Source organism: Apus apus, chromosome 9 (genome assembly GCF_020740795.1).
Source record: "Apus apus isolate bApuApu2 chromosome 9, bApuApu2.pri.cur, whole genome shotgun sequence".
Taxonomy (NCBI): Eukaryota; Metazoa; Chordata; class Aves; order Apodiformes; family Apodidae; genus Apus; species Apus apus.
The window spans coordinates 549,482-577,316 of record NC_067290.1 but is presented as its reverse complement, the minus strand read 5'-3'; the positions used below and the strand labels follow the sequence as shown (position 1 = coordinate 577,316).

The 27,835-nt window shown below is 44.6% G+C and overlaps 1 protein-coding gene across 9 annotated transcripts in view; it reads left to right on the top strand.

The window, feature by feature from the left end:
• The window catches only part of WNK2 (WNK lysine deficient protein kinase 2), a 115,549-nt gene that overhangs the window by 56,856 nt on the left and 30,858 nt on the right, over positions 1-27,835 (top strand). For 6 of the 9 annotated variants that reach the window (XM_051627740.1, XM_051627742.1, XM_051627738.1 and 3 more), the window contains exons 8-20: positions 1,530-1,818; positions 4,954-5,150; positions 8,359-8,505; positions 12,341-12,532; positions 13,568-14,107; positions 16,567-16,875; positions 19,735-19,784; positions 22,543-22,708; positions 22,789-22,905; positions 23,070-23,237; positions 23,964-24,009; positions 25,185-25,301; positions 25,962-26,899. In XM_051627740.1, the coding sequence (XP_051483700.1) occupies positions 1,530-1,818; positions 4,954-5,150; positions 8,359-8,505; positions 12,341-12,532; positions 13,568-14,107; positions 16,567-16,875; positions 19,735-19,784; positions 22,543-22,708; positions 22,789-22,905; positions 23,070-23,237; positions 23,964-24,009; positions 25,185-25,301; positions 25,962-26,899 (3,276 nt within the window). The remainder of the gene's footprint in view (positions 1-1,529; positions 1,819-4,953; positions 5,151-8,358; positions 8,506-12,340; positions 12,533-13,567; positions 14,108-16,566; positions 16,876-19,734; positions 19,785-22,542; positions 22,709-22,788; positions 22,906-23,069; positions 23,238-23,963; positions 24,010-25,184; positions 25,302-25,961; positions 26,900-27,835) is intronic. The other 3 variants (XM_051627735.1, XM_051627741.1, XM_051627743.1) reach the window with 3 other exon arrangements.

The window sequence follows — 27,835 nt, the reverse complement described above, 5'->3', positions numbered from 1 at the left end:
TACTAGTATGTTAAAAGCTAAGTAAATGACTGCACATATGCTTTCAAACTTGAGGCTGTTGGTGGGGGGAGCAGGTGAAGGGAATCATGAATTCCTAAATGCCTTTTTCTAGGCACTATGAATTGGGGAGCACCAAGCCCATGTGTTTTCATCAATTTGTGTTGCTTTGTTGTGCTGGGGAAGAAAGGAGTGCAGGAAACCTTTTGAGTAGGGGGAATTCTGTGTAATTATTGATGGGTTTTCAGGAGTCGGGCGTTGCAGCCTGGCCCAGCCACTTGGGCAAAAGGAACTTGAAACTTTCTGGTGGAACTGTAACCTAAAGCCATGTTTCACAACCAGTAGGTACTGTAAAATAGCATATCTTCATTAAGCTTTTATATAGAGACATAGGAATAAGATTTATTTTAAAAAAAACTGTTAATGTGGCAGGTTTTCAGTACCTTCCAGTAAGGTTTGTCATGAAGAATCTAACGGGCTTGTTTGTTAATACCATACAAGGTTCTCTGGACCCTGTGTGGTTCTTCTCTCGAGTTAATCCCTTCTGTCATTAGCATTTGCTGGATCATCACTTCAGGAATATCAGTAAGGTCTGAGGGCATAGGCAGTGGAAAATGCCCATAACCATCTGCAGCTGTATTTTAAGCTGCTTTGCACCCATTAATTTCAAACAGTGAAAATCTAAGCTGCAAAATTGGGCAAGAGCAAAGAAGTAAAATCTCTGTATTTCCTCCATGTATATAAGTGCTTCTACATCTGTGGAATATGCACGTCAAGAAAGTAGGGAGAGCAGAAAAATCTCTGGTAGGTCATAATTAAACTGAAATTTGTGCCCTACAGTGTAGGAGATTAGGCAAACCAATAGCTGAATGATGACTTTGCATTTTCTGTCTTGAGCAGTTGAAACCTGAGAAAGCCTGGTCCCCTTTTCAGTCAAATGGGAACAGTCTATATTTTACTCAATTATACTTTATAAAAGTCAGTCAGTACTAACTGACTGACTGTACCTTTTAAGAAAAGTTAATTTGAGACGAAATTCTTTTAACATCTTTTTCCTATATGAGCTGCTGTGCTGTCAAGCACAGGAATTTGGGAAGCTGTGTATACGGAAAAGGTTAAGGCAATAAGTTCTGACTTAGGCATAGTATGATTTACTCCAGTTGCATTGTTCAAAGAGGCTTTTCTGCTTTTGTCTATTCTGTTAGTCTTTTAAAAAAAGGCAAACCCATTCACAGTTACACTTGCTTTCATCTTGTCAACAGATGTGAGCTGGTCAATAAATTGACCCAATTTATATTCAGGTCTTAGAAATTACATATTGTTGTTTTTAAATGCATTAGGGACAGAAGTATTATTTAAAAAAAACCCATCAAGCTCATGAGTTGCTGTTCTTGTGGGGAATAAATGTGTAATTCATGGTATTTCAAACTGAGATTTTCTCTGTTAGGAAGAGATTCCAGGAGCGCGTTTGTGCACGTGTGCACATCCATCCCTGCACACTTAATCTTGCTAAGTTTGTGCCTCCTCTGTAGATTGACTCTGGATTTTTTCATGAAAATGATCTCAAGATAGTTGCGAAGTCAATACGTGACAGAGTAGCATTAATACTATGGAGAAGAGAGAGAATTTGGCCTAGGATGCAGTCAGAGGAACGTCGGGACTCTGAATGTCTGGAGAAGTTGAAGACACCGCATGCACAGCAGGTCCAAGTCACCTACCTTTCCCACACTGGTCACCATGTCCTGTCGGAGTCGGAGGAGCCTGAGGCAGACCAGCACCCCTATCAGCAGAATCTGCCCACCAGCGTCACGTCTGTTGCCTGTAAGTCTTGTTAGGATTTTGTGTGCACAAGGTAAGGAATGTCCAAGGGGAAGTCAAGGAGGATCCGAGCCCAGGGTGAGGTGAGCTGCTCTGCGGGGTTTTTTGCACAGTAGCTCAAAAGGACACAAGTGACTCTGCAGATGCGTAACGATTCTGAAATAAAAAGTTTCAAGATAAACTATACTAAATAGAAATGGCTCCTCCTTCAGTGGTGTTAAATGCAGAAAACATCATATATTTTTAAATAAAAAAGCAAGGAGTCCTGCTGCTAAACAAAAATAGGTGTTTTCTGTGCCATATGGTGAGTGAGATCAACATTAAATTTGTGCGAAACAGTTTCAGAGCCTGCAGAAGTTGAATGGACACCAAACTGGTCAGAGGAACTGGTGGCTTTTTCAGGTGGTGTTGGCAGAGTAGAGATGTTTATTCTAAAGCAGACCTTGCTGAAACCAAAGTGTTTTGGGAGTAGCTCTTGATGGCTTGTGTGAAGTTTTTTGTGAAGCCCTGCAAAGGTCTACAGCAGGGCAAGAAACTCCATCTCAGTGTTACATGATGCAATTCAAGCTTTCTGGTTTGTTGGAAATACCAGCTGTGTAGGGAGCACCAGCCTGTAACTGGGCTGACACTGTAGTCACTACTAGGACCCTTGGGTCCCAATGCAGGTGCTCTCTGTTCCTCCTCTTTTGCCCTGAGCTTGAAGCAGGGGGTTGTCTGATCTTCATCAGGTGACGTCAGGGTAGTTAGTTGCTGTAATTCATCCAGGCCCTGGTAACTACAAGCTGATGATCTGCCAACCTTTTACATTCTGCTGGGGCTGATTCAAGAGTGATCACCAGGCTATTCTAAGACAAAAATCTCCTGTTTTAATTCCAAGCACTGATTTTGGGCTGTCTCTGAACAAGAAACCACCTGGCTTTGCTTCCAGAGCTTGTTGTTTCAGACTTGCAAGCAGCAAGGCATGAGGAAGTAGTCTTTTATTTACCTAAAGTAACTTGTCTCTGTCCCCTAAAATCAACCTTTGTTCCCAAGTCAGGCTGTAGTATTTAAATCTTAATCTATTTATACTTCTAAAAATCTTGAAGGAAATGTTGCCAGGTATGTTTACCTTGGAAGAGTCGAAATTTTAGGACTACTTTTCTAGCCAGTTTTTCTGATAAAATCTGATATACATCTGGTAAACTATTACCATAGTGTTACTCTTTCATTGTTCTGGACTTCTTGTATATAAGAACATTTAAATAAAAGATGCATTATCTTTAGCAAAGAAACAGCTGCTGCTTTAATGCAGGTATTGTATAAACTGCTGTACAGGGGTCTGCTTTGAACAGCAAAATAGCCAAGCTTTACAAGAAAGCAAACTTTAAAAATATATTTGTATAACTCTCAGAATATTGAAGTATTTCAAAAGAAAACTTTTTCTAGAGCTAAATTGCCTTTTTTTTTTTTTTTTTTTTTTATATAATGTACTTATTTCATGCTAATTCCTTCGAGAAACATTGTCATTATGACACTGTTTCCAGTTATACAGTGAGGCTACTTAGGCTTCCTATGGTTCTGTTGGATGTGAGTTGGCAGAATTTTATACTAAATATAAAACCTTCCGTTTATTTCTTCCTCCTTCTCATCTTTTAATCAATACTTGGTATTATTTGACAATTTACTATCAGGTTGGCTGGGGCCCAGAGTATCCTGATGTAGTGGGAGGTGTCCCTGTCCTGGGCAGAGGGGCTGGAACTAGATGATCTTTAAGGTCTCTTCCAACCCAAACCAATCTTGTGACTGTATATCTTTGAGTATTTTCTTAGTGATGTTAGACTTAAGACCTCTATAAATTACTGCTCTACCAATTAATAACATGTAAAAATTAATATGTGTAATGCAAGTTGTTCTATAAAACTGAGATTGACTCACAGCTTTTACTTTAACACTCTCCTGTCACACTGGTGTTTTGTTTTTTTTTTTCCTTTGAGGTCTTAGATAATTATAATAAAATGGAAGTGTGTGTGCAGCAGAAATCCCTGCCTTCTCAGAGTAGAGCTGTGTTGACTCTTCTTAGAAATGAGCTGAATATATACAGGGAGAATTTGATGTTTGGAAAAAGAAAGAAAAGCAAACAAAAACCAGTTGGGAGAATAGTTTGTGGATACCAAGGAGAAATGTAGTCTCTGGTGCTATTAAAAAATTATTTGTTATTTAAAAGTCAAATAAAACCGTATTTGGAATGTGAAAAAAGATGAGAAGTGTCAGGGAAAGACACAGTATTTAAACACAGCTGTAAATTTAGCCACTTTTTTGTGACTGTTACAGTTTTCTTTCAATTTTAAATCTCTGCTACAAGCCATTTGTCCTTTGGATACTTAGAGCTACAGTCTTCCTTGTATCATTTCATTTCTCAAATGAAGAAAACAATTGCTTATGCTCAAGAAGAACTGGGCCACCTGTATTTTAAAGGTCTCAAAAGACATGAAAAGATGTTTTATAAGCAGTAATAATGGCACAGTTATATTTCTGTGCCTGCCCAGTACCCATAGCTGGGCAGTTCTGCAGGTTGCCTGGGCAAACACTCTGCATAAGAAGCTCCCACAGGGCTCAGAATGGTCCTGCTAGATCCCTGCAAACCGGCAAATTATGTTATCTCTTCTTCGTCATCAGGTATTGCTTTATGCTCAAGGAAGTTATGGTTTGCTGAACTAATAAAGGGTCCGGTAGAAAGAATTTTGTAATTTTCAGTGCTACTAATAAAAAAAGGTGTTAAAGTCAGTGTGTCCCTGGGAGATCTCACACTAAAAGACTCCATGATCTGCTGGGGACATTGCAATGGGGTTTTCCTTTCATTCTACAAAATATATAAACATCTGTGATTCTTCTGGTCCACCTTCTGCCCTTTAAAGGAAATATCAATGTTCCTAAAATACCATCGTGCACAGAAATCCATGGGGATAGTATTTGGCTCAAGAGAAGCAGTGTGTGCCTTCTATAGAAAAGAACATTTGTGCTATATCATTTATTTATGTAACGGAAAGGGCTAGGGTAGTAAAAATGCTAATTACATAAATGAGTATTGACCTTGCTGCAAAATCATCACTTGAATGTTTGGAGTTGTTGAGCTTTTAATAAATAATCTTGTTCTTTCAGCTGACAGCACATTTGACAGTGGCCAGGGGTCCACTGTTTATTCAGACTCCCAAAGCAGCCAGCAAAGTGTCATCTACTCGTCTCTGCCGGACCCGGTCCCGCCGGCTGCCCAGCGGGTGTACAGCCCCCCTCTGAGCGAGAGCCAGGCTGTGCCCCACAGCCTTCCCCAGCTGGGGCACTACCAGCAGCCCTCAGGAGTAAGTCAAAAGCTTTAAAAAATAATTTTGTATCCTAGATAGTACTTGATGCTTGTTAATACTAGTTTCCAGTAGGTCTGGGTTCTGGGGCTTGCTGCATGTATCCCTCGCTCCCCTGTGTGGATGCTGCCCTGCTGGGTGATGCATCTCCAGTGTGCTTTGCTGTATTTGCTGCTCTGAAGAAGAGCTTCACTGGCAGCTGTCAGACGTTCAGTAAAAAAGCTTCCTGTCAAACCCACGGCGCTGAACTACATCAGTAGCTTTGCAGTGATTAGTTTTAAACTTTTGAGAACTGTTCTGCTTGGTTTTATTCCCTGCCACAATAGCCACATGTTATTGTTCCTTCATTTGTTCAAGAGCCTTTTGGGTCTGATGATTCTTCCAGTTGTGACAAAAGTCACGTGTCCAGTCACTGCCTTGCTGGCTCTGGGTTTGGATTTAATCTTGCAGGGTGGGTCAGGTACATCCATTACTGAGGCCCTAGATGAGGCACTGGTCACCCTGGCAGATGTTCTTGATCCCGTTTTAGTGCTGTTATAACCTTGACCCAGAGCAATAAATGGAACCACTGGTGGAAGAAAAAACACATGCGAGTGATTATAAATCTCCAGGTACTTCCAGTGAGAGGCACAACATGAGTGCATTATGTCCCTCAGGAGCAGTGGTGTACCCATTCAAGCCCACACCCATCACACTGCCTTTCGCTGCTACAGTGACCCCATCGTGGCTCTGACTCCAAAGGCAATGTCCCTTCCCCAGCTGGAGAAGAGGTGGCACTGGGGACCTTTGCAAACTCTTAAGGAGCTCAGGTTTCCTCAGCAGTCTTGTTAGACATGCCTAACCTGTTTATTTCAGTCTGGCCAAGATTAAGACATGTCAGAAGCCTTTGACACCTGTCAGAAGAGCTCACTCCCCAGGTAGCCACCTCCCAGAAACTTGGCCTCTTGACCTCTCCCCCAGACAAGCAGGCTGTATGGCAGAAGTTTAGACCTGCCTCTGTCACCCGAATCTTGAAAATACATGATTGGCCAAAAGACCAGTTCTTCTCCCATGAGATCTACCAGAGTTGCAGGAAACACTCTGCCTTCTGAAAGCTCTGATGGGGAGAAGCCAACATGCCTGGACATCTCGGCTGTGACGTGGCTGAGAGCAAGCTGGGGACTGCAGCACCCTGAGGAGTAGGAGTAATCTGCCTAGTAAAAATGACAGTAAAGATGTGATAGGTTCATTGTTTTGTTATGTTTCATCCTATTTGACTTAGAGAAGAAAAAATAAAGTCCAGGACCAATGTTTTTTTCCTGCTTGCTCCAGATTTACCCCATGCACTTGGGAAGAGCTTAATTTTCCCTGGTTTTACCTTAGATTTTCCAAAATATTTGCAAGAAATTAGGAACTGTATTTGATGAATTCATTAAAACATGACTTGGTTTACCTGAAGGAAAAAAAAATAATCCTTGGCATCTGTAGCCACCTCCCTCCACCATGAAAACCACCTTTCCTATGCATGCACATCTCCTGAGATGCCTCCTTCCTCGTTTCTTGGTCACCTGAAGCACTAACTTAACAACTCTCAATCTAACACTCAAAAGGCACACCCTGAGCAGAAATTTTTAATTAGATTGAATAGTGCAGCATACTCTTTCAGAGCAGACATTCTTTTCATTGCTAGGTTTCAGTGTTTTAACCTAAATGCATTACTTCTTTTCATGATTGAGGGTTTGGAAAGATAAATCACCTTTATTCATGAGCAAAATATTTCTCATAGCTTTTTATTTTCTGTTGGGGCTTCCATGTTTTTTTTTCTTCCTGCAATAACTTACCTTAAGAGTTCCAAGGTCTGAAAATCTCAACAAACATGAGAAATCAGAAGTCTGACTCAAAACCTTCCATTCTCTATGGGGCAAAAGAATAATTTATTATTTACTGTATTTATCTTGGAAATGTATTTATCTGGGTGGTAACAAGCATGTAACTGGAGCTGTAGTAGGTGGGATTTTTAGGCTTGTGAGCCTAAGTCTGACATACTGCTTATTTTTAATTTTTTTTTTTCGAGTTTTAGAGAACTGTTGTTGTCACAAACCTTATCTGAGTTTCTTTTATTTATTTTTTTTTCCACTTCCACTGTGATTTTAATTTGCTTCTCATTTCTTTATTGTTTTCTGAGCATCCATTTCAAGTAAATTACCTGCTTTTTTGGAAGATAAAGATTATTTATAAAATTATAAAAACCATTGTGAAGATAAATTTCTGTTTCACCCAGTTAGTGCCTCGTTGTTGGGATGTGTGCCCAGGTGGCCAAGAAAGCCAGTGGCATCCTGGCCTGCCTTAGAAATGGTGTGACCAGCAGCAGCAGAGAGGGGATTGTACCCCTGTGCTCAGCCCTGGTGAGGCCACAGCTGGAGTGTTGTGTCCAGTTTTGGGCACCTCAATTCCAGAGAGATCTCGAGGTGCTGGAGCAAGGACAGAGGAGGCAACAGAGCTGGGGAAGGGCCTGGAGAATCCATCTGATGAAGAAGGCTTGAGGGAGCTGGGAATGTTTAGTGTGAGGAAGAGGAGGCTGAGGGGAGACCTCATCAGTCTCTACAACTGCCTGAAAGGTCATTGCAGAGAGGTTGGTGCTGGTCTCTCCTCACAGGTCATGAGCAACAGAACAAGAGGGAAGGGCTTCAAGCTGCACCAGGGCAGGTTTAGACTGGACATCAGGAAAAGTTTTTTCACCCAAAGAGTGGTCAGACCCTGGAAGGGGCTGCCCAGGGAGCTGTTTGTGTCACCATCCCTGGATGTGTTGAAGGGTGGTTTGGATGTGGTGCTGGTGGAGCTGGTTTAGGGGAGATCTTTGTAGAGTAGGGATGATGGTTGGACTTGGTGATCCCAAGGGGCTTTTCCAACCTGAATGGTTCTATGATTCTATGCTCTCAGTCACTGTGTATGTGCTTTCAGTGGTTTTACTGCTCTGCACACTTGCTTCCAGAAAGAAATGCAATGCACTTTGCTTGTCTGACTTGGACTTTGCTGACTTTTCCTCCCTGTTTTTAGGCTAAGTAACTTTCCGTTCCCTGCAGGTAACTTTCTTTACTTTTTCCCCCCCTCCATTTTGGATTCAGTGCCGCATAGACTATTTGCTTGCAGGTTGTGCTCTTGAGGAGCAAGAATGCAATTCTTCACCAAGCTGAAGGTTGCTGTCTCTAAGTGGTGCTCTCCCCCACAGCCAGGCCTCCCCGCGGCTCCAGCGGCGCCCGCCGTGGTGGCCCCGCGGCCCCAGCACTACCAGGAGCCGGCGCTGCCGTTCCCCGTGGTCCAGCCCAGCACTGTGGCCTCCCTGCCGCTGGGGCAGCCGGGGCTGGCCGCCCAGCAGGTGAGCTGCACTGAACTGCTTTCCCATCCTGTGCCTCACCTGTGCTCTGCTCCATTCTGTCACCCTGCAACCAGTTAGAGGTGTTTCAAACTGCCACCGGCGAGACTCGGGGATGGGGCAGAGGGTGCTGGCTTTAAGGGGTGGAAGAGGAGGCTCCATGGTGACCTAATAGCAACTTTGCAATGTCTGAAGGGGCCTACAAGAAAGCTGGGGTAGGGCTTTTCATATGCATGTGTAGTGAGAGGACAAGGGGCAATGGTCTGAATCTTACAGAGAGGAGATTCTGGTTGGACATTAGGAAAAAGTTCTTTGCTGTGAGGGTGAGACCCTGGCCCAGGTTGCCCAGGGAAGCTGTGGCTGCCCCATCCCTGGGAGTGCTCAAGGGCAGGTTGGATGGGGCTTGGAGCAACCTGGGCTGGTGGGAGGTGTCCCTGCCCATGCAGGTTGGGTTGGAACTAGATGATCTTTAAGGTCCCTTCCAACTCAAACCAGTCTATGATTCTATGAAGAGTAACAGGCTTGAGGAAAATCACTATATGATGCCTTGGAACTTCTTGGTGTAGTTTAAGACCTCACTTCTATTGTGGCTAAACAGCATCAGCTTGAAACCTTGCATTGATTTCAGTGTCCTGTTCCTTAAAAATGGAATACTTTAAAATTCCTTTCATGAGGGTGGTGAGACAATGACCCAGGTTGCCCAGAGTTGTTGTGGCTGTGGATGGAGCTTCGACCAACCTCATCTAGTGGGAGGTGTCCCTGCACATGGCAGGGCGATGGAAGTGGATGATTTTTAGGGCCTCTTCCAACCCCAACCACTATGTGATACTATGATGATTTGGCACCTCTTTTCTAAAAGGTTAGGAAGTGACTCTGTTGCCTGGTGTCAGGTGTCTCTGAACCCTCAGCAATGCTGCTTCCTGAGTCCTGCACACGTGTTAATTGTAGTTCAGTGTAGGCATTTAGCCAGGGCCTTGATCTTCCAAGAGAATAGTCTGTCCCTCTGAATTGTCTCTGAATAGTAATTTTTTGTGCATTTTGAATTACCAGATTCTCCCCAAAACCTGTGTTCTTTAAAGCTGTTGACAACACACCTCCCTCAAGTGGCTGAGGGCCATGAGGAGGTGGCTCCCCCTGAGGAGCACACCAGCAGTCCTGTACGGCCTGGCAATCCATGGCTTGTTTTTGTGGTTCTACCTAAAGCTTGGCTTCCTTCAGCCAGAACTGTTGACAGGGCTGGAGGGAGTGTCTGTATCCTTTGTGACTGGCATGCATTGTACCTCTGCAAACCTTTATAGTTACCACCATTTATCTCCCAGGTTGCTTTTAATTATGTTTTTTAACATGCCCAACTCTTCTAGAAGCATCAGGAGAGGAGCAATGTCATTTGGTCTCCTCAAAAAACATACGCTTTTGTGAAGTTTTGTCGTATGTCAGGTTGTTTTTTTTCTAATGGGGAGGGATATTCTCATGGTTCTCTCAGCCAAAAATTTTTACACTGATGCAAATTCAGGTCCTGAGCAGTTGCACAGATCACTCCTCTGGGGCTTTGTGCTGACAGCTGAAAATCTGTTGTTTATTTCCCCCTCCCCCCCAAGTAAATGTTGGTTTGGAATAGGAGATTTGCCCAACTTGCTCAATTTCCTTCTCATGCCCTTTCCTCACAGCCCTTCTGTCTCTTGAAATAATTCTGTCCTTGATAGTAAAAGGATTTAATAACTAGTCTGTCTTTATTTTCTGATCTCACCAGGAAGATTGTTATTAGGTAAAATGATACAGTTCTTGTGCAGAGCTTCCCAGAGCACCCGTGTGCCTCAGGGACAGAATGGGGCATGAGATTCCCAGTCTCCAGGCACGATGCCATGAGCAGTGGAGATCTGCAGTCTTGTAAATGAAGGGTTTGACAGGTCAATGAAAGAAAGTCAAATCAGGGATAAAATTCATGTGCCTGACAGAAGGAAAGGTATTGATCTTGTTTGAACATACGTGGATGGCTCAGACACAAGGGATCAACATTGCATCTCCTCATTATTAATTTTTCCCAAAGTGGTCTCTGTGCATTTATAATGTTTAGGTTATGAGGAGGCAAAGTCAGTATAATTCATGCAGCTGTTTCCCCCTCCTTGTGCCTCACCCTGTTCACAAGCATATTTTGTAAAGTACAAGCTGAATTTGCAGTGAAGGCTTTGGGCAGCTGCTGAGGTGGGGATTGCTCTGCTGGGTTAGCTGCTCAGTGCAGGTTTCTCTGCAGGCAGCCTGTCTGAGCCCCAGATTAACCAACGGGGCTGCTCAGCCCCCTGAGCTGCCTTGGGCTGATGGGAGGTTTGGTGGCCCCAGCCCAGCACGAGGACTGGGCATCAAGAAGGCAGGGACAACCTCTTGTCGTTCTACCCTGTGACAGGATGAGGGGCAATGGATACAAACTTGAGAACAGGAAGTTCCACCTCAACATGAGGAGGAAGTTCTTTCCTGTGAGGGTGACAGAGCCCTGGGACAGGCTGCCCAGAGAGGTTGTGGAGTCTCCTTCTCTGGAGACTTTTCAAACCTACACACCATTGTGTGCAACCTGCTGAAGGTGAACCTGCTCTGGCAGGGTGGTTGGACTAGATGATTTCCAGAGGTCCCTTCCAACCCCTAATGTTCTGAGATTCTGTGAAATACTGCAGGAGCTGAGCTGGGGCAGTGCAGAGCTGGGACTGTCTCCAGCCTGTCTCGCACTGCTTCAGTCATTTAGTGCATTCGGGCTGGACGCTCGATTGATACCAGTTGCCAAATACTCTTTTGTCCACTGATCCTTCTACTGGAAAACTAGCAGTCGTGGCTGAATGTTAGATATTTAAGCCTGGCTGACATCTTCCTTCCTTGATACATCATCTATGGTTTTGGTGTATTCATACCTAAAAACGGGTTGATCAATCCTGCTGCTAAAAAAGTTCAGAGCAAACTATTTATGATACTGATTCATGGTGGAAGTGGCAGACATGAAAGATGATATAGTTCTTGGCTATTAATTTTAAAGTTACCTTCTGACCATCAGCCATGATTTTTGGTTCTGTGTGCTGGAGAGCCTGGGTGAAGCCATCAATCCTGTGGTCCCCCATGAAGGTTAGTCCAGAGCCAGTGTGGTGCCTCAGTGTCATGCTTCTGAAACAGAACTGGTTCTTAAGTACTTTCAGCATTAATTAGAGGAACTGAAGAGGGAGGTACATGTAGCATGGAAAAGGTGAAAGTTTGTTGCTGATTATTTTCAGCTTTAATGCAGTTTTTTATTTCTGTTCTGCTGTATAAACCTTGGCAGACCAGTGGAACTCTGTTCTCCCTGGAGAGGTAAAACTGCTTTTTTAGCCGCCACAGCACCTCAGAAATAACTGGGATCCAGCTTTTACTATAATTATTGTGTTTTATTCATGTCTTAGATAACAAGTGTTGTGTATTTCAGTGCCTGCTACACTATGTAGTCAGCTTTCAAATGCCAAGATCAGCTGGGTATGATCTGCATAGTAGGAATCTTGGAAGTCAGTGGGTGGGGATTGTATGGGGCCAACTAGAACACACTCCGGGATTTAAAGACTCTGAGTCATTGTAAATAACCTTTCCAGTACAGTTATAACTTGTCTTTTCAGGCAATGTATCTTGCATTTAAATGTGTTTTAAACATAGGCTCTTGTACAGTGTTTAAGTTAGGAGTGCCCTTCTCTAAACAGTCCCTACTCCAAGCGACAGTTCTGCCTTGCCTGTGAGGCTCAACTAGAGAGAGAAATGGGTGGCTGTGTCCAGAGAACTGCTTCTTTCATAATATATAAGCTATAACCTTTTGTATTCTTCTTCTCTTTCCTAGCAGCAACCCATATCACAGCAAGCTTCTCTGCAGCAGGTGCTGGCCAGCCAGCCAGTTTGCCCAATGCAGCCTGCGACCCATCTGTTACCCCAGTATCAGCCCCAGACCTCTCAGGTGGCAGCTACCAGTACACCACTAAAACCCCTTCAGATTTCAACTGTGCCACAGCTTCCACCAGTGGCCCCTTCCCAGGTAATATCTTGGAAACCTGTGTGTGAATACATCCATTTGAGTAAAGCTTTCCAGCTAATAATTACCATGATTTGCAGTTTTTGTGTGGCTATTTGTAATGCATGCAGATTTAATTATTAAGAATATAGCTTTTTCCTAATTCCTGTGTTTTTCTTTACTGTTTGATTTGTTTGGTGAAGCAAAAATCTCCTCTGTGAGTAATCATGTGTCATGCTTAGAGAATCCATTTAATGGCAGTTATAAAACTGCAATGACTGCATTTATTTTTTAATTATTTGGTTTTTTGCACCTTCCCCTCTGGCATACTCTCTTCCCCATCCCAGGCTTAAGAGCATGAGAAGTTGCCCATTTTTTTTCTGTTTCTGAGCTCCTGACTTCACCACTTTCCCCATCACCCACCAACCCCCCTTTCCCCAGCCCTGATCTGGTTTCAGTAGCAGGGATGGACCCTTTCCCCAGCCAGAGAGGGTTTGTTGGTGCTCTCAGCATGTTTGCTAGTAACAACCACCATGATGTGAAGCAGCTTTCTCGAAGGGGAAGCAGCAAGCTGCTTTCATGACAACAGGGTAGTTACTGTCTGCTACGTCACTGGGAGCTTTTGATTGCAAAAATCCTTTTCTGGGCTCCTCTGTGCTGCCTGCCTTGCAGCCAGCCTGTTTAAAAACAAAGGGTTTAAATTGTCTTACTGAATTTTGCATTAAAATGTTTTGCTTTTTCTGTCTGGTCCCATGCCTTTTCATTTCTGTTGAAATGAAAGCAACTTTTAATTTGTGTGTTGCTTGAAGGCCTCAAGCTAATGTTAGAAATAGTTTTCAACTTCTGAGGTATAAAAGAAATACCGCAAATTATTTTTTTTCTCTTTCACTAATGATTTAAGCATTTATAAACCTCAGGAAAAGAATGGAAGTGATTAACAAAGAGACATAATTATCATCATGGCACAGGTGATTTTTATGCACTTGTAAGGCAAATGAAAACTACTTGGTATCATCAGTCAAAGCACTTGCAATTTATGTGATATTATATTTTTTTCAGATTCCTCAGTTTCCTGTCATTCCTGCTATTACTCCTCTGGCAGGACTTGACAGCCTTCCTCCAAACCTCTCTGATATACCTGCTGCAAACGTGCCCCCCATACCTGCTCCTTCTCAGTACTTTGCTCCGGCTGTGATTTTGCCCAGCCTCCCCATGAACCCCACGCTGCCTCTGGCACCAAACTCCCCCGCCCTCCCCATGCAGGCAGTCAACCTTCCTCACACCACCGTGGCTTCTTTGGTCTTGCCCTGCCAAACTATAGTGCCAAACATGTCGGCGGCTACGATCCCCTTGCTGGCGGTGGCCCCGCCGGGAGTGCCGGCCTTGCCGCCGCACCACGGGGTGCCCCAGCTCTCCCAGCAGCAGATGTACCAGAGCACCTTCCAGCAGATCATTCAGGGCGAAGCACCTTCTCCCCATCACACGCAGAGCACACAAGCAGTGTCCCAGCCACAGCAGCCTCCACCTCCTCAGGCACTTCAGCCCGGCCTCATCCACCCTCCTGAGCAGGCGGTGTCAGCACCGGGGGCTGGGCACCAGGTAATCCACGGGCGCGGGGCTGGGTCGGTGCTGGGCCCTCGCATGGTGATGGACACAGGCATTCCCGGGGGAAACATGCTGTGGGGAGGCTGTTTTTCCTTGCTCTCAAGGTGTTCGGTTAACCTCTCGACCTTGGTCCTGGGGGTGGTTGCTAGAGCTGTGAGGTCTCCATCCAGGGACAGGTGAATATTGAGGATAAAGGCAGTAATCTAATGGGCTTTGGACAGCGAGCAGATGAGCACCTTTGGAATTCCCTCTTCCTTCCTGTATCTCAAGTACAAAAGAGGTACGAGCTCCTGTTCTCCCGTGGCAGGAGAACATGTCGAGTGGTGCCCACAGCCCTGCTGGGGCAGTTCCTCCAGCCTCACCCAGTGCCCAGGCTGCCAGCTGCTCCTGGCAGGGCACTGCCAGACTGGCAGGAGCAATGGAGCTGGTCTGCTGTACAGCTGCTTTAAAGCAGTGAAGGGAAGTGACCATTCAGTAATGACTCCAGAAAAAATGCATGGAAGAAGTCCATCAGACAAAAATGAGTTCTAGCTGCAGACCCCTTTCCCCTTAAAAGAAATAAAGCATAAAATAAAGCTTCTAATATTAGCACTGTTTACAAGAGAGCTTGTTCAGAACTTGTTGACAGATTCTGTAAATACTTCTATTGCCACATCTGTGATATGATAACTTGAAATGTGGTCTGACCCAAGCAGGAGAGTGCACTAAAACTGCTAATAATAGCATTCTTGAAAATCTGTCTTCTACTGCATCACTTTGGCACAACATATTGATTAAAATTCATAACATCCCATTTCAGCCTGCCTCATCATGGCCTCTTCAAAGTAGGGCATAATTTTTAAAATTTCTCCCTTCCACCATCTACTTGGTACAGAAATACTGTTTGGGAAAATGTAGGCAAGGAGAGCCCAAGGCACTTCCTACTGAGCTCATGGGGTTTCCACAGTGGCTTTAGAGGGAACTGAGTCAGGGCCATCATGTGCAGCCAGCATAGCAAACTAAGACTGGAGAACTGACGTTCCCAAAGCGTCCTGGTACAGTCGTTATCTAGCAAATATCCAGGGAAGAAATGCACAGTCATATTTTTAGGATAAAAAACAGCTGTTACAAACAAAACAGACAAGTGCATAGAAATTGCTCTATGTTTTATAGGGCTTTTAGTGGTTCAAAGGCCTTCCCATGCAGTGCTATTCTGGTAGTCGATGTTTAGCACCTCTGGGTTTAGTTTTGCCCAGATAAATTAGACATTTTGACATTTTGTGACTTACTCCAGTTGTGTAAGATTTAAAAAAAATAAAATGTACTGCTCTTCTGCAGCGTACACCACAGCTGCTCTTCTAACAACCTCCACTTCACAGTCCTGTAGCTCATATGTGTTGTAAAGCACATTGAGTCTTTATTTTTATCCATGTTAAAACCTGGAATAATAGTTTCAGCTCATATCCAGAATCTGCAGAGGGCATGGTGTAATGAAACTGAGTGGCCTAATTCTCATCTAAGTCTCAATTTTTTTTTCTTAAAATATTCACCAAGAAGTCTTAAATCTCTAGGTGGTGATACTTCAAAAAATTAAAATTAGGCAGAGTTTTACCTAGACTAAACCCCATTTTTTTTCCATATTTCCTTTTTTCTCTTCCCACAAGCTCAGTCCCCTTGGAAAAAAAACAAACATGATGTACCTAAAAGCAGAATGTTCTGCTCTAAAAAGAACTGTTATGCAGAATAACAACAGTCTCTAAGGTAGTTTGGCATCGAAGAGCATGGGTCCAGTTCCCACCAAGTGCTTACGCACACGGGTTATTTTAATGCACTGAAGAAACCCACTGAGATAAATGAAAATCCCTCTGTGTGTGCAATTCCTGGGAGTGTTTGCAGGACGGGGCCCTGGTGCCTAGCATGTCAAGAGTTAAGCTCTGTCTTAAACGTTCAAACTAAGTGGAAAACAATGTGTTCCGTAAGACACCCGTATATATTCAGTAAAAAAGATTTAATTGTGTGGTCTGTACCAGCTACTGGTTCTATATATATATATAAAAAAATATATATAGCAGTTTTTTTAAAAATCCTAATTTAGATGATGGTTAGTGTGTATTTTTCTCTGCATGGACATTGTGGTAGGCTCATTGAAAGCAGAGCAAACTATTCAGGGCAATTAATTAATAACCTAAGATTTTAATTTCTTAGGAAGATATGGCTTTGTTTCTACAAATTAATAGAGCCTGAGCAATATGCACCTTGTCATAAGTATAGAGTAAGAAGCCTTAGATTTTTATTTAGTCATTCAAAGCAAGTTTAAAGTCTGAAGTAGTCACCAAGCAGAGACGCACAAAGCCAGTCTCACTGCAGAATTACAATCCTTTCTCAGAGCACTCCAGGGACTGTAGTGCCTTGTTGTGTAAGTCACAAGCACTCAAAGTAGAGATGCATTTTAATAGCTGTCTGTTGTGTTGCAGCAGATTACTGGACACCCTCAGTATGCTTTGGAAGCTGGAGCCCAGGTGCCCGTGCTGCAACCTTCAATAGTCATGTCACCGCCTTTGCAGCTGCAGCCCGAGCTGCTGCCTCCCCGCGTCGCTCCAGAAGGTGTTTCACAGATTCCTGGCAGCCTTGCAGCAGCTAGCCCGCCTGTCCCCATAGATCACTCTCTGCCTCTCCAGCCTTCTGCTCTGCTGCAGCTTCAGCCCGATCTTTCCCAGCCGCTGGGTCAGCAGCTCCCAGCTCCCTGCTCCACTGTCCAGGCAGTGGCAGAGACATCTCAAGAGGTAGAGCCCTTTCCTCTGAAGTAACTCACCAGCCTCACCCTTAACCTTCTCACTTACTCCTTTGTGAAATAAAGGGCTTATTTCACAAGGGAGATGATCCTCTCTCAGCATATAAAACCACTTGTCCTAGATATCCACAGCTCTGGATCAGCAAATCATTGGCTATGTCAAAGGAAGTTGGAAATTGCATGTTGTACCTAGTGAAATGTCTCCTTGAAGGAATGAGGCAGCAGGACTGAGTATCTCCTTGTCCATAGCTAAGCAAAAATACAGAGATAGAAATTACTCTTTTTTAAGTGCTGTCGGTCAGTAACTGTTCTGTAGAGTTTCATCCATGTTTTGTCCAGTCTTGTTTTAAATGTCTCAAGCACTTTTGCAACCAACCATCATTTGATTTAAGAAACTGCTTCACAGTCTGATTCTTCACTGCGTAGCAGTTCTTCATGCTCCTCATCTTGAGCCTTATTCCCATTTCATTTAGCATTGTATCCTCCTGTATTGCCTGAATTCTAGTCTAGCCCTGGGGATTTTGTTTCTTCAGATATTCTTAGGTGTTCCCAATTCTCAGTGGCCATATAAACAAGATACATTTTATTATTTTTCTTTATAAAAAGGTCAGTCAGCTCCTCCTGTCTGCTATTTTGACTTTTCTTTCCATTCCCATAATTGTTTAACCTTCAGTCTGGACACAGTGTCACAGGACATTCCCTTCTCTTCAACTCTCTCGTAGATATCCATAAACAAAGCAAAACAAAGGGTTCGGCATTTGTACCAGATTTCAGTAAAGAAGTCTTAATTTGTTCTCCACTTATCAATGGAAACATCCCTCAGCAATTCTGCTTTCAGAGTTGTTCCTCTGGAAGCTCTCTGTTCTGAGCTACCTTTCCTCCCAAACTATCAGTTCCCATCTTTTCAAACTAAATCTCTTTTCTTTCACCCATGCTTCCATGCACTCGTGGCATGCCTCAACCACACAGGACAGTTTATGACTTTCATTAGAGATGCAGCTTGACTCCTCTTCCAGCTGGTGTTCAGTAGGGATGCTGCTAATACTAACATTAGATCCTCCTTCCCCTTTTTGCCTGTCCTGCCAGGTGCAGTTTAATTTCTGTCATAAATAATAAATACTCATGCTGTGAGGCAGGGGGTTTCCTGCTGAATTTCTCTACCCTCTCTATTAGATAGAGCAGAAATGGTAGAGTCTGTCTGTAGTGCTTCACTTGCAGAATCCCCAGGCAAAGCCTGGCAGTGTCAGGCATATCCCTTACTCAAGGCATTTCTTACCCAACTGCCTTTTTTCTGTCCATGCAGCTCAGGTCAGGTTCAACACTGACGCCAAAACTACAGCCTTCAGCACTCGGTCCATCCCATTAGAGGTTCTGGAAGGATGAATAAACCTTGTTGTTATTGTGCAGTGTGATATGGGGGATACAAGTTGTCCTGTTTTACCTGGGAAGTCCATGCACAATGAGGCATGTCTGTCCTGTCACATTATCATATCCTTTAGAGTATTTAACCACTGTTCTAACTTCATTCTCATATCTCATCTGTAAGTTAACTCCTTTCTATCTTTCATTTTAAGAAACCAATCCAGTACCATGGGATGGTCAGATTGATCAGCATGCTCCCCATGCTGATTTTATGACACACATTGCTGAGGTTTTCTTGGGCTCAAGAGGAGTTTCTTATCTGTATCTATTCAAAACACTGCATTTTGTTGCTACTTTGCTATAACATTTTCCCCTCTTAGCTGTGTTCCAACATGTGGCAGTACTCACATCCAAACCCACCTGAACTGACCAGACAAATGAAATTTTGCCAGGCACTTGGTCAAGTGCATTGCTAAAATTGAGATACATTATGCCTGTGTTCTCACTGTTCATTAATTCTGCAGTTTTATTGACACTGCAGTCAAGCTTGGCATGGCATACGTGTGGCATGATAAGCAACCTGTGGGGTTGACTGGTTAACCACTGAGCTTTAACTCCAGCCTGCCAACTGTGTTGGTATCCAGAGGCAGTGATGCCAGTCATGGGGCTTGTTTCTAGCTGTCTTGTCTATAGAAGGACTTTATAGACATATGTTTGTAAATATATATATAAATATATATATAAAATTATATGTATTTATTAATATATTTGGGGTGTGTGTATATACGTAGGTATATACATGCACAGGTGTTTGTGTCTGTGTCCATGAACGGGAAGTGTGTTTCAGTAGGGGCAGCAGCATGGCTGTCACAAGTTCTGTGAGCACAGGGCTATCTGCTGTGACAGTCACCCTGCCCGTGGCCATCCCAGCACTGTGACCAGTGGAGAGGGAAGCTTTTAGGAGGAATTGCTGTTGTGTAGAGAGCAAGATGACACAATGTGAGGGCAGTGTTTTTAAATGATGAATTCTCATATTTTATTTCTGAGTTTCCCAGAAATGTTAACAATAAGCCAAATACAATGAAAATACTTCACATAGTTCAGGAACCATGAAGCAATGAAGCAAATTGGCTTATGCTTTGTATCCATTGAAAAAGAAAATGAGGTGGGTGCTTATGTGGATTTGTCCTGCAATCAAGTTTTTCCACTGTGGTGAGAAGTGTTTTATTTCTCTCACCACCACTTCTGCTTTAGAGCCAGCAGAAGGGAACTGGCAGGTTAGTGGCTCTGTCTTCAGAAGTGGCCATGCAATGATACCGATGCTTGGGGCAGAGTAATGTTGGGAGGGTAAAATAGACCTGTTTGGTTTTCTTAATTCCAAGAATTGCTTAAACAGAATGGTTTAGGCTTACAGCAAAACCCTTCTTAAAGGTGTTTTACATCTGCTAATACAATGCATTTACTTAAATGACTTTTTCTTACATTTTAGGAGCAGGCAATACAGGACAAACTCCAGACTCTGTCACAGAGCTGTGAAAGGTATCATTATAATCTCTTTGGCATAAGAAACGTTTTCTTTCTGGAAGCTGTTTTTCCTCTCTCTCTTTACAAGGCTGGGCCAAATGCCTGGCCTTTGCCTTGGCTGACAGAAGAGTAGCAGGAGCTGGAAGGGTGCACGTCTAGGGAGAAAGGAACATGTACATGTTCTGTGTGCAGTGTGCCTGTTCTGGCTCCTCCAACTCTTTATTTCTGTAAGTCAGGTGCTGCATCCTAGCCTTAATGTATGTACAACAGCTTTCATTTCAGGATGTAAATTCTCATTTTGTTAAGATAACTGAAGTGATACAGTCCCTGGTTTTGATGCTGTTGGGAATAAGCTGGGTGTGCCTTTATCACCTGGTGTAGTGATCCTTCCCTATATGTGTTATGGGGAGTGGTTTATCAGTGGGAGCTGCATGTTGAGCCACTCAAAGGCACCGTTCCAAGTGTTAGAACCTGTGGCCAAAACCCATTCTGGGCTTTTGCAGTACATGAGGTCATGCTCAAGCTTGTGACAAAGTAATGCCAAATAACCCCCAGAGCCAGCTCAGCACCCCTCAGAAGCAAAAGCAAATTCCCAGTTTTGCCAGCCCTCATCTGCTTGTTTCTGTTCTCAAAAGCAGAAGGGGAGGCAGCACAGTTCAGAGGAGGCAGTGAAGAAGAGCCCTAGAGAGGAAGGGTCACTGCTGGACCACAGAGGGGTTGAGTGGGGGCCAGTGGCTGCTTCTGGGGGAGCAGGACTCCCCTGCCCAGGCATTGCCCCTGCCTCAGCAGGAGGCAGCAGCAAGACAGATTTCTCAGTGTTTGGGTATGGGTAAGGCAGAGGGGAGCAGTGTGTTCATAAGCAGCTGAATGTCTGCCTTGCAGGAGCCAGCACCAGCTTTGTCCTTGTTGATTATAAAGCCTTGGGGGTAGGATTTTAGTGACCCTTTTCTATTTTCCTCAACAGACCAAGTTTATGAATTTTGAAGACGCTTCTCTCATACTGTTTTCATTCTACCCCACCAAAAGAGTTAGCCTGACCCAAGCCAATGCAGCCTTGTGACCTTAAAATGGAACCTTTTCCCCCAAGCATTTGCTGCTTTTAAATAATGCATGGAAAGTGAAATACAGTTTTTCATGACTATAGGTTTGTTCTCACTGGAAACAAGTTAGACAAAATTCTTTAATTTTATCCATCTGGATGTTGTAGAAAGATACAACAAATTTTCAATCATCTTTTAAATTCTAATTTGGTTGTTCCAGAACTGTGTTTGAAAAGCTGTGGCTGCAGCAGCATGGAGAGGCTGTGTCAGCAACAAGTCTTGTGTGCAGAGGGAGGTCCTTTTCTCCCAAGTGCACAGGTGACTTGCTGCTGGAGCTGGGTTGTGCTGTGGTAGCGTGGAGGGTAATGGCATGTGAACCAAAGGGCTGGAAATTGCAGCAAAGGTGCAATCTGGAGAATTTCCTACGTGCCAACTGTGTGCACATTCCTACCATACAAGTAACCAAGCAAGGTTAGAACAAGAGGAAATGGGGTCAAGCTGCACTAGGGAAGGTTCAGATTGGGTATTAGAAAAAATTTCTTCACAGAGAGTGGTGAGGCCTTAGAACAGGCTGCCCAGGGAGGTGGTGGAGGCACCATCCCTGGAGATGTTCAAAAAAGGGGTAGATGTCGTGTTTTGGGAGATGGTTTAGTGGTTGGAGGTTGTAGGGTGGACCGTGACACTTGATGATCTTGGAGGTCTTTTCCAACCTTGATGATGGTTCTGTGATTCTAAGTTAGTTGCAAGGGGGAGTTGGAACTAGATGGTCTTGAAGTTCCCTTCCAACCAAACCATTCTGTGATTCTATGAAATAAGCTGTTCTGTACAAATAGTGCAGAACAAGAAGTAAAAGCCTTAAATTTAAGAAAAGGATCCATAGGTTAGACTTTAATTCTTTTATGCATAGCTAATGAACACGAATAAATTGACAGGGAAGGTTATGAAATCTCATGGAGCTTTGTAGGATCACAGAGCTCTGTGAGGACTGGTTTAGACAGAGCTGATCATACCTTGGGGCAATAAACAGGCCAGATGGCCTTCCAGGGGTCCTTCCTGACAAGGTGCTTAGGAACTTCTGAAAATTTCCTGCAAGTTACTTCTATGTTGATGTTTTCCGTAGATTTGTGTTACAATAATGTTGTTAGCAGTTACCATTTCGGCTGCCAAAATAATACCCTGTTGCTAGCTGGTCATCTGGGGTATTGTGCCATAAAACCTTCTTTCTCATCCTTGAGAAGTGCATAGAGAAGAGAAGCAGTGGCTTAGGGGCTGCTGTCCTGCCTCCTCACTCTTCTCCTTCATCTCTGGCAAGCAAACTGTCCCTGCTCTGACCTTTTCCTGTGAGTGCAGACTCACTCAGCAGAGAGCTGAGAAAGCTGGACCTAGAAAAATAGGAACTTATGCAGCTCAGAGAGGGCCTGTAATGATGCCCCAAGTGAAGGGATTAGGGGGATGTAGCGGTATGTCAAGAGTGATGGGTCTTTCCCTGTGGTTTTGGCAGAAATCTTAATAGATCTTAATGGGTGTGGTAGCCAGACTATACACCTGACGTGGAGTAGTTCCCTTCCCTTACTGAGCATCTTTCTGTAGCTGGCTCAGTTTGGGCCAGAAGAGTGCAGATGTGCACTTTTTTGGTTTTGCACTCTCCATTGTTGTGTACGTTACCTACATGTAACTCCATTGTGTGTGACAGTGGTTTTATTTTGGGGTTTTTCTTCCGTTCTCTTACAAAGCTACATGAGTCCAGATGTAACTTCAGGTAAAGAGATGAGTGACAGCTTTGAAGGAGCCATGGGAAGTGGAAAACAAGAAGGAAAGTCTTCAAAGAAACATAAGAAATCTACACGTGCTCGTTCGCGCCAGGAGAAGTCCAGCAGACCCAAACTGACCATATTAAATGCAAGTACAACCTCTTTGAGGGTGAGTTCAGCATTCCTTTGGATTTTCCAGAAATAACTGCTGTTTTTCTTTGCCTGTAGGTTTGTAACACGGGGGATAAGATGGTGGAGTGCCAGCTTGAGACACACAATCACAAAATGGTGACTTTCAAGTTTGATTTGGATGGTGATGCACCAGAGGAAATAGCTACTTACATGGTGAGACCTGGTGGTGCAGCTGCCCACAGCTTCTTCTTGTCCCAGGTTGCTTTGGCCAGTGGATCCTCACGTGTATTTGCTGACTGAGCCTGCTGACTGACTGTGAAAATGAGCACTAATCCAAATGTTACTGTTTTACTCTTTATTTTGTTGTCATCTTACAGGTGGAGAATGAATTCATATTGCAGAGTGAAAAAGAGACATTTATTGAACAAATGAAAGATATTATTGATAAAGCAGAAGATATGCTCAGTGAAGATACAGAAGGAGAACGAAGTTCTGATCAGGGAATGAGTCCCCAACAAGATGCTGATAGGCTGGAAATGAGTGAGGTAAGAAATGTGCTGTGTCCAGTTCTGAGGCCCCCAACACATGAAGGACACAGAACAGCTAGAGCAAGTCCAGAGAAAATAATGAAGATGATCAGAGGGCTGGAGCATCTCTCCTATGGAGACAGGCTGAGGGAGTTGGGGGTGTTTAGCCTGGAGAGAAGGCTCCAGGGAGACCTTAGAGCACCTTCCAGTGCCTGAAGGGGCTCCATGAAAGCTGGGGAGGGACTTTTGACAAGGGCAGGGAATGATAGGACAAGGGCTGATGGCTTTAAACTGGAGCAGGGGAGATTTATGGTAGACATTAGGAGGAACTTCTTCACTGTGAGGGTGGGGAGACCCTGGCCCAGGTTGCCCAGGGAAGCTGTGGCTGCCCCATCCCTGGCAGTGTTGAAGGGCAGGTTGGATGGGGCTTGGAGCAGCCTGGGCTGGTGGGAGGTGTCCCTGCCCATGCAGAGGGTTGGAACTTGATGATCTCTAATGTCCCTTCCAACCCAAACGAGTCTGGGATTCTACGATTCGATGTTAAATAAAGATTTCTAGTTTCCTTTTGCTTAATGGTCAGTTACTGTACATGAGTTTTACATCCTGTGTTTAAAAAAAACCAAAAATTAGCTAGAAAAATAATTATTATCTATGAAAGCTTATAGTGTGAGTGGGATGATGCTTGTCATGCATTGACATGAGACAACTAGTTCTTCTATTGCTTTGTATTTGTTTTTTTGACAGGAGAAGCGGCAGTCTCAGATGAAGGCACCTGTCTATCAACAAAATGGTAAATGTGCCTTTGATACAAATTTAATCTCAAGCTTCAAAGCAGTGATTTAGTTTATGCAGGAGTTTGCTCAATTCAGGAAGAAATCCACCAGCTACTGGTGGATGGAAACACATCTAGAAATACGGGTATAACAGTGGTCCTGCTTTCAGCACTTTGGAAGACCTCAGGGTAATGTGGGTGAATCAAACATCTGGGGATGTTCAGGGAAGCCCTGAATTACACAAGCTGAGAATCAGTGGTGGAAAACTCAGGACAGAACAGGCAAATGTTTTTACAGCATGTCTTTTTACAACAATGACTGCATTTGCAAGAGAAAGATAAAGATTGTGTTTGTGTTGCTAATTTAATGGAAAGTTCTAACCTAGAAGTTTTCAGCTACTTTAGTATTGCAGGGGGATCTTGGCCTTCTGAACACAATCGTACCTTGCATGTTTTACAGTCAAGAGGAAAGGGAAGGGCACTGGGCCTTCTAAGTGCCTGCTGGTGGGAGAAATTAAACCTCTGTGGAAAGAACCAGCTTCCAAAATCCTTCTCGGTGCCCATGTCACTGTGTATTTGCTCCATGCTCATAGGGAAAGAAGAATCATTTAGAACTTCTCTGACAAGTGGAGAAACCGGGAATCCTCCAGAGTAGACATTCTGCTCAAAAGATCCGCCTGTAACATCATCTAATTTTTTTCAGTTCACCTTTTTAACATAACATTTTTATTTCTATTAACAGAAGTTACAAGGTGTGTTAGTTCTGGTTTACCATTTATGTATGCCAGGCTTTCAGATAAGATGTGGAAGGCAGTATTAGCTAGGAAACTTACAACATGGAAAAGTTAAGCAGGAAAAACTTTACAAAATTAACAGATCTTTAATTGTGAGAAAACTGTCTGCAGTGCTGTTAATCAAATTTTCATGTATGTAAATATGAGCCTTCTAAAAGTATGAACACTTGAAAAATACATTTTCAAATAACTTTAATTATGTGGCAGAATGGGGAGGCATCACTGTCTCCCTTCCAGAAGGGATGAAAGTCAAATTAGGAGCCATTGATTTAATCTTGGCTAATACAGTAGAAGTTTTGAATTTTTTTCTAAACACGGAAATTAAGACTAGGTTTCGACAGATGATCTGGGATGAATGGAAACTATTGTGTTTACTTTTTATATTCTTTTCATCTCTAGTTTTACATACTGGAAAAAGGTGGTTTATTATATGTCCTGTCATGGAAAATCCTACTACTGATGCACCAGAATTCTCTCCCCCGGTACCTCAGAGTACACAGCCGTCGGAAGGGCCAGGTATTTACAAACATTATAGAAAATGTTTTCTTCTCTGAAGCTGCTGTGTTATCTCCCTTCTGTTCTCACTTTAGTTGTGATTGCTTCACTTAATCTAGTGGAAGGAAGAAAATTCTGTATTTTGATACAGCGTGTGTTTTAAGTGTGTTGGATATCAGGAAGCACTTCCCATGGAAAGGGTGATCAGACCTTGGGATGGACTGCCCAGGGAAGTGGTGGAGGCACCATCCCTGGAGGTGTCCAAGGAAAGGCTGATGTGACTCTTAGTGCCATGGTCTGGAGATGTGGTGGTGTCAGGTCATAGGCTGGACCTGGTGATCTTAGAGGTCTTTTCCAGCCTTGGTGATGCTGTGGTTCTGATATTGAACCAAGTTAGGAATGTTTATTTGAATTTCAGGAAAATCAGTATTTTAACTCTGCCTTATGCTGAAGTTCTAGTCACTTCTGTTTTAACAAGCAGTGTCCTTTCAGTGACATGTTTCTGCATAATCTGCAGTTTTAAGTTCTAATTTGACATGGGTAAGAGTTATTTTCTGGAGGGAAGCAGGAACGGGTTGCAGCTAGCTGTGGTTAGCCCTGCAGCTAGCCAGGAGGCTCTGCAGTGACTTCCACCCTGTGTGGCTCATCGAAGGGGTGACCTGGGGTTGCTGTTCTTTCCAGACGCGGAGCAGCCGGATGACCAGCAGCCGAGCTCTGCGCCGACGGACCCGCCCGCTGCCTCCGCTGCTCAGCAGCTTCCCCTCCAAGCCGGCGTCCGTGACAGCCCCGTCAGGGCCTCCCCTGCTCTGGCACAAGTTCCTACCGCAGCCCCTCCCGTCGCCCTGCCAAGCCAGGCGGAGTTTCCAGCTCCAGGATCCGCTCCAAACGCTCCGGAGCCGCCGGCCGCCAACGGCGCCCCCGGGGGGCTGCCGGGCCCGGCCCCGCCGCCCGAGCCCCCCGAGCCCGCCCCGCCGCAGCCCGAGGAGGGCGGCTGCGGGCCCGAGGTGGAGCTGGGCTGCTGCCGCGTGGGGCCCGCGCTGCCCGAGCCCTGCGCGCTGCCCGCGCTGCCCGAGCCCGCGGTGCTGGAGCGGCAGCCGGCGGCCCAGCCGCCCCCCCTGCCCGAGCCCGGCCAGCCCGGCCTGCCGCAGCTCCCCTTCCTCGGCCAAGCCTTCCCGGCCGAGCCCCTGCCGCCCGCGGGCTCCCGGCTGCAGAGCCCCACGCAGCCGCCCGGCCCGGCCCCGCCGGCCCAGCCCGGGCCCGGCCTGGCGCCCGGTCTGCCGCCCGGCACCGCCGAGTCGGACGGGGAGGGACCGCCCCGGGTGGACTTCGTTGACAACACGATAAAGAGCCTCGACGAGAAGCTGCGCAATTTGCTTTACCAGGAGTACGTTCCTACTTCCTCCGCGTCAGCAGGGACTCCCGACACCTCTGTCCCTTTAGAGCAGGGCGACAGTGAGTTTAACTTGCCGCCCTTTCCCGAAGATCAAGTTCCCGCTTCGGCCCAGGAGCTGAGAGAACCGGGCCGTAACGTTGCAGATACCAGCCAGGGGAGGAAGGATGCTGCCCAGGAGTTGTCGGTGCCGCTCGTGCCACCCGAGACCTCACCCTGCCCAGCCCTGGTTAGTTTGGCCGTGGCCCTTACACCCCAAATTCAGCTGCTAGGGACAGCTCCAGAGCAGAGCTCAGAACCAACGAGCCTGTGGTGGGACACATACAGATTTCTTGCTTCTTCAAACATCTTATGTGTCTGCTCCTGGCTGTGTTGCCTCCGGTCTGTTGACTGCTTTCCAATGGGAAAGTTCTCTTCAGTTCTTACTGTCAGATACATTCTGACTCATTTTACACAAATGCTTCTTAGTGAAAGCTGAACGTTACTTTGGGTTTTCAAGTGGTTTATATCTTAATTCACACAAGACACAAGAGTGTCCTGTGTCCAGAGCAGGCAGAAATGTGATAATTTTTTGTAATTTAAGAATGTAAAACAAGTACAAGTTTTGATGAAGACAAACATGTTTCAATAGGAATCTTTTTTAATATAAATTAATGGCAGTGATTATAATGCCAGCCTGAATAAAATCAACAAGTCAGGAGCCTTAGCTTTGTTCAAGTGCTGCAGCTAAAGGAGGACACTCCATAGGTAGGAGCTTGTTCTGCTTCCAGTCATGATTTCTTTTGTCTTCCCCTGAACTTGGTAGAGCAAGACTTCACTGGGAAGCAGCTGAGGAAAGCTGGAGCAGGTGGTCTGGGTCATTATTTACTCCATGTCTTGATCGTGCACCTGTGTTATGTTCTTTCAGATAAAATCCTGAGTTTTTGAAATGCAACAGATTGCAGCACTTTCTGCTGAAAGATCAGTGTATGTCTTACATGAAAAGTAGCATTTTTGGAGATTATGACATCACCAGTAGCAAGGATGTGGCTGTTCCGTGTAGTGTCAGCCGGATGAACTGTATCAACTGCTTGAAAGATGCTGTATGTTACAGGAAAGGTGGCTGCACTTGAGTAACTCTCTCCAGCATATTGTTTATAATGATAAATGACTTTCTACAGCAGAG